Here is a 6,145-nt window from a genome sequence, read left to right on the forward strand (position 1 = left end):
GCCTCTGCCCGGGCTACACACTCTTAAACAAATTTATGAAATGTTAAGTGCGATTTGCAAAGATTCTGTTCTTTAGATTTTCTCTCAATAATATTAGAGTGTTTGGAATGAGAGAATATACTGAAATAATTCAAATATAATGGCAATAAGGTACACATGTATGTACTGATAAAGTTTACCATGAGCAAACCATGTTGGGCTCGTCCAGCCAGTGACCTGAACGTACATGGTGTAAAAGTTATTGTGGTCGTTTAGATAGTCAATTGAGTCCAGAATTGGTCAAGTTACTAGTGCGGTGCCGTCAAGGAGAGCGAGAGTACCATGATGATGGGACTCAGGGATATGACACTCTGCGCCTTGCAGCTACTCCTCTTCCTTCCAGGTAAGTTGACCATCTTTATGTCTCGTATTTGCCAACAGTCTTGTCACGTTTAATATGATCAATTTTAGATTATTTGGCTTTTGAAGATCTTCCGCATACATTTAAAAGGTTGTAGAAATACAGGGTGCTTATTATCCTTGTCAAACTTTTCGAGAGTTAAGAAATACAATTTTATCTCGAGTCATTTGAAGAACGCGAATCCCTGCGAAGCAATGTGCTTCCGTTGCTACTTTGACAGTAGAGTAGTGCTTGGCTCTCTCTCCCTCTGACGTGTTATGAAGCAGTCACGCATACAAGACAAACAATCAAGTAGTTGATAACCAACCCTAGAGGTTGTTATGGGCGGAGTACCGCCACATGAAGGGCCTCGTGACCGGGTGGTTAAGTCTGCTTGTACCGTTTTCGCTGGCTTTTTAAGTCATGCAAAAGGGTAAAGATTATATTTTTTCCTAATGAAAAAAGAAGGATATATGAAAGTGAGCGTTTTCCCCGAATATTTGTTATTTTCTCTGAAGTATTACTATTATGTAGGCCTAATTTCGTTGTCCACACTGTTGATACAGCAGGCGTTGTGTGTATATATATATATATATATATATATATATATATATATATATATATATATATATATATATATATATATATGTATATATATATATATATATATATATATATATATATATATATATATATATATATATATATATATATATATATATAATATGTAATGTGTGTGTATATAGCCATGTCACAGATTAATTAAGACTTGCTCATCGTTCATTAGAGAGCAGGTCATTACATAAAGGGGAAGTGTATTTGAGGTGGTTGCTAGCGTATTGATTGGACAATTATGGTATCGAATCCGTAGGGCTTTCTTAAACCGGTTTGAATGCTAGTCTTGGAATGTCATACCAATGCAATGGAATGGTATTTTTGCTGTTTGCCAATGCTCTCCAAGAATGGTACATTTGTTACGAGGATTATCGGTACTGCGAGCAGCCACCATGGGTAAATGTCTTAATGATGTAGTGACTGGCATTGTGGCTACTAACGAGGTGTGATTAACGCTGGTGTCTAACGTTCCGTGTAAACGTATTCATAATGACAGGGTATTCACTCTCCATTGTGGATTTCCCCGTTTGATTTAGCCCAACTAGCACTATTCTCGAGAATGTGTAACCACCCATAAAGTTAGACTATACAGCATGTGCTGCTCGAAAGGCTTTGCGTGTTAGTGACTTTTTAAATATAATAAATATAATAATTAAATATGCGCTCAGCTAGATTGGGTAGTGAACCCATATTACATGGTATAGTTTAGTAACCAGGGAGGTTAAATGTATAAATTAGAATATCCCATAATATGCATTTATTTAGTACACAAGTCCCAAAATGACAAAATTTATTACGAAACCTAACCTGGCGTGCGAATCAAATTCACTGAAGTAAATTAAAGCTTTTTTAAATGTCTAATATTTTGAAGCTGACTGGAAGCTTCTTGATAATGTATATTAACTCTCAAATGAAAGCAATAAACACTTCTTTCCTTGCATTTTGTCTTTTATTTTCAAAGCGTTCCACCTAAGGAACACGTGAAATGTATAGGCCTAATAGGTTTTTCACAAGGAAAGGGAACCCAAATAAAATAAACAATTGGGACTAATAAAAAAAAAATTGGGACATAAAACCCAAATCATGGACTAATTTGAAGGAATGGTTTGATTTAGAAAAGTCACTAACCTACACATATATTCGTCCTTCGTGAAATCAAATCAAAGAACAAACTGTATTCACAAATGGATGGACATTTATAATTGGGAAAGTTTATAAACAGAAAATTTAATATAAAATTTACTGTTCATTAATTAGACGAGTGACATAAACAACAGAGCACGTAGACATTGTCATTATAAAAGTCCGAAACTTTGTTTGTAACTCTTATATAATTCGTTGCAATATTGACTGAGGAGGTGTTCAGCAATCTCAATAAAACTCAAATGTTAGGCATTAAATGAGTGATATGTAGTTTACAATTAGCAAGGTGATATGGTAAAAGCAAAGTATGGTTTACCATTAGAGCGGTTAGACATATATTGACACAATATATATTGCACAATTTGGACGGTGAGAAGAGAACTAGAGGTAGAACTAATGAAAATAGATCACACCATAGAGTTGATTTCCAAATCACCCTTGAAAATTAAGAAACGACGAAGTTTCAGTCCGTCGTAAAACGGATATGAAAGACAATGGAAGAAAAATCAATAGAGGATGAGAGGGAGATGAAAGATGACTGAGGGAGATGGGAGAATAAGATGAAATGTCTTTCTCAGGACTTCGTCGAAAGACCGAGCCTGAAGTCCACCTGTAAGATGCTTAGTCTTGATGTTAATTCTCCTTTTACTAATGTTCCCCTTTGATGATTATGTTCTTAGTCCTAGGCCCTCTTAGTCAGAAGGCAACTGAGAGCCTTCATCTCGCGCATCCTAGTAACATTTTTCTCGAACTCATCAAACTCTGTGTGGACTTTCAACTCCTTCTCCTCTAGTGGAAAATACTTCTCTTAAACTTTCAGTGTGTCGCTATGGGTTCCCTCCCTCTTTCCCGATCTTGACAGTCTCTATAAGAAGAACTTTGAAACCGTTCTTCCCACTATCAATATTCGTTCCTCTCTCTGGCTTCGCTATATTGATGACATTTTTTCTCTATGGCCTCATGATACTAGATTTTGTCCAGCCTTTCATATCTTAACACTCTGGCTCCTATCAATTTCTAAGCTGAATGAGAGTCTAATTTACTTTTTCTTTTCGTAGCTGTTTATGTTCAAAGCTCTGTATCTGGCTTCTTTTTCTTTGTTTTCTTTGTTTCAATGAGCCTATGCACAGTTGTATGTACATTCTCTTCTTTTCCTAGCATCTACCTTCTGTTAAGAAAAGTGCTCTCGTCGCTAAAAGTATTCTGCTCCCTACGCATCAGTGACCCTCAGTTTCTTGATTCTGAAATTTCCTTTGTTTACAAGACTTTCTCTACTGTAAGACTTGGTTATTTACCTATTAAAATTTTCTTTCTTTCGAAACGTGTTTCCACACTAGTACCACTATGCTCTAACTTCCCTTCATATCTGAACTAAAGCATCTCGCTAATACCATTCGTCCTCTTGACATAAAGCTCACCTTTCAAGAAACTAACACACTTTGTAGTAATGTGGTCCACACTGCTACTCTTGCTTCTAATGTTGCTGATGTCTACTCTATTTCTTATTCTATTTGTCCATTACAAAAACTTTGGTGAAACTGGCCGTACACAGAATGATAGCCTTAAGGAACAGTATGATGATTGTATAGATTGGTCTCAAATAATCTTTATTGCCTCTACTCTTCACAGACGCCGTCTTGTCGAATCTGCTCTGATTCGCAACATGCCCAAAAAGAACCGTAGTCCTGGCTTTGTTGCTGTTGACTTCCCTTTCACAGTATATTTTTAAATGCTCTAAGATTCTTACCAGATGGGATCTGACTTAGTCTTGCAACCCCTCTAGGCTCTCTTTCCTCTCAGTCTCTTTCCTCTCAGTCTCTTCCCTCTCAGTCTCTTTCCTCTCAGTCTCTTTCCTCTCAGTCTCTTTCCTCTCAGTCTCTTCCCTCTCAGTCTCTTCCCTCTCAGTCTCTTTCCTCTCAGTCTCTTTCCTCTCAGTCTCTTTCCTCTCAGTCTCTTTCCTCTCAGTCTCTTTCCTCTCAGTCTCTTTCCTCTCAGTCTCTTTCCTCTCAGTCTCTTTCCTCTCAGTCTCTTTCCTCTCAGTCTCTTTCCTCTCAGTCTCTTTCCTCTCAGTCTCTTTCCTCTCAGTCTCTTTCCTCTCAGTCTCTTTCCTCTCAGTCTCATTTGTTGCTAAATCTTTTCTCTTCGTCATTTGGATTCTTGTAGGTTTCTTTCTTTTTTTCCTTATCTGTTTGTCTAACTCTTTTATATTTATATCCTTTATCCTATTCCTCTTCATTTTCCCTACATTCTTAACCTTACTTTACTTTATTCTCTCTATTCATACCTTTTTCTCTCTTATTCATTCCTTTCGTCTTATTCTTAATCTTTCTGATAATCTTATCTTTTTTATGCTTTCCTTTCGTTATATCTTCATCTTTCTCTTCTTCCTCTCACATTTCATCTCACTCTCATCATTTATGTTATTTTCTCTTACACTGTCTTCCCATTTCACAACTGAATAAAGGTCCGAGACGGTCCGAAACGAAGTCGGTTCCTTATTTTCAGTTGTGGGCTGGGTAACAACTCTTCAGCCCCGTTGTTGTCACTATCATCTGAAACTGTATGGTTATAGACATTTGCTAACCCACGGCATTCTACATGCAATAGTGTCTTAAAACGATGTCTTAATTCAAGCTTCCTGTTCACTTACCCAGACTTTGAACCTCTGTGTTTGAACATAAACGCCTGTCATCGGAGCACGAGTACATTGTATGATAAACATACAACTGTTTATTGTTTATCACAATACTCCCTGTGATAAACAGGGAGTATTGAAACGTTGCCATAATATCAAGTGGTACGTCTTGGTTACGACAAACCACAAGAACACTAGTGGGAGTGATGAAGTGACCTAACCTATTGGCCTTTTAATCATGAAAGGACTGTGATATAAAAATTTGTGTATAAAGCTAATAAGGAATGTTGAGTAGCTCTAAGAACATTGGCCTATTGATAATGAAAGGAATGTCATAGTTTATAAAGTAGTTCGTGTAATATATATATATATATATATATATATATATATATATATATATATATAAATATATATATATATATATATATATATATATATATATATATATATCTAACTTTATTTGCACAAAAAAAGTTACAATATTGATTACATGCAGGGTACAAGGCTGCTTGTCACAAGTTGAAAAGCTCCTCCAGCTCCTCAGATGGTGGGCACGAACCATGGATGCAGTGAGCATTTCCTCTCTGGATTGCCACACTAAGGCGCTGAAAAAGAAAACTGGCAGCTCTAGGGTCTCTAGTTGTTTCGATTAGCTTAGACCCCAACTCCTTCAAAAAGCTAGAAGCACTTTTACCCCAGGCACCAAGTGTCTCTGAGGCAATGGGGACAGAATTGTAGTGGTGCTCAAGGTCTCTGTATTTACGTGACTTGGCCGCTTCCCGGTGATTGGCAGCTCCTCCTGCTTGTGTAGCACTGAAGTCAACATAGGTATTGGCTAAAGTTGAAACGCATGTGTAGTCCCACACCAACTGTCTACCATTCTTCCAGGGGTTCACCGTGATTCCGTCTGGGCGACCGACAGGCTCATCAGAGTTGCGGGACATTAGGTAACGGGGCTCTCTCTCTGCTGGACAACCGGCTGTGGTAAGGCTTCTCTTAATAATGTCATTAACCTCGCCGTGTCTTGCATGCCATCCTCCTGTCCTTTGGCAGAGAAGGCCATGCCGTCCATATCTGTCGGCCTCTGCCTCGCCACAAATACACCTGTATTCGGTGTGGATTGGGGCAGCGAGGCGGAGAGCCACGACAATTCGGAGGGCCTGCGGTGTGAGACGGGTGCCGGTTGCTGACATTGGCGTTGCTAATAGGAAATCACCTGCATGGGGAGCAGGTGATTTCAGGGAGGGATTTCAGGGAGCAGGTGGATATATATATATATATATATATATATATATATATATATATATATATATATATATATATATATATATATATGTCGTACCTAGTAGCCAGAACGCACTTCTCAGCCTACT

The 6,145-nt window shown here is 38.0% G+C and overlaps 1 protein-coding gene across 1 annotated transcript; it reads right to left on the minus strand.

The window, feature by feature from the left end:
- Positions 1-3,899: 3,899 nt before the first annotated feature.
- LOC138368489 (histone-lysine N-methyltransferase, H3 lysine-79 specific-like) lies at positions 3,900-4,373 on the minus strand. The gene has a single exon (XM_069331010.1). It carries the CDS (start codon positions 4,371-4,373, stop codon positions 3,900-3,902), a length of 474 nt encoding a protein of 157 aa, XP_069187111.1.
- Positions 4,374-6,145: the final 1,772 nt, after the last annotated feature.

This window comes from Procambarus clarkii, chromosome 25 (genome assembly GCF_040958095.1).
Source record: "Procambarus clarkii isolate CNS0578487 chromosome 25, FALCON_Pclarkii_2.0, whole genome shotgun sequence".
In the NCBI taxonomy this organism is placed as follows: Eukaryota; Metazoa; Arthropoda; class Malacostraca; order Decapoda; family Cambaridae; genus Procambarus; species Procambarus clarkii.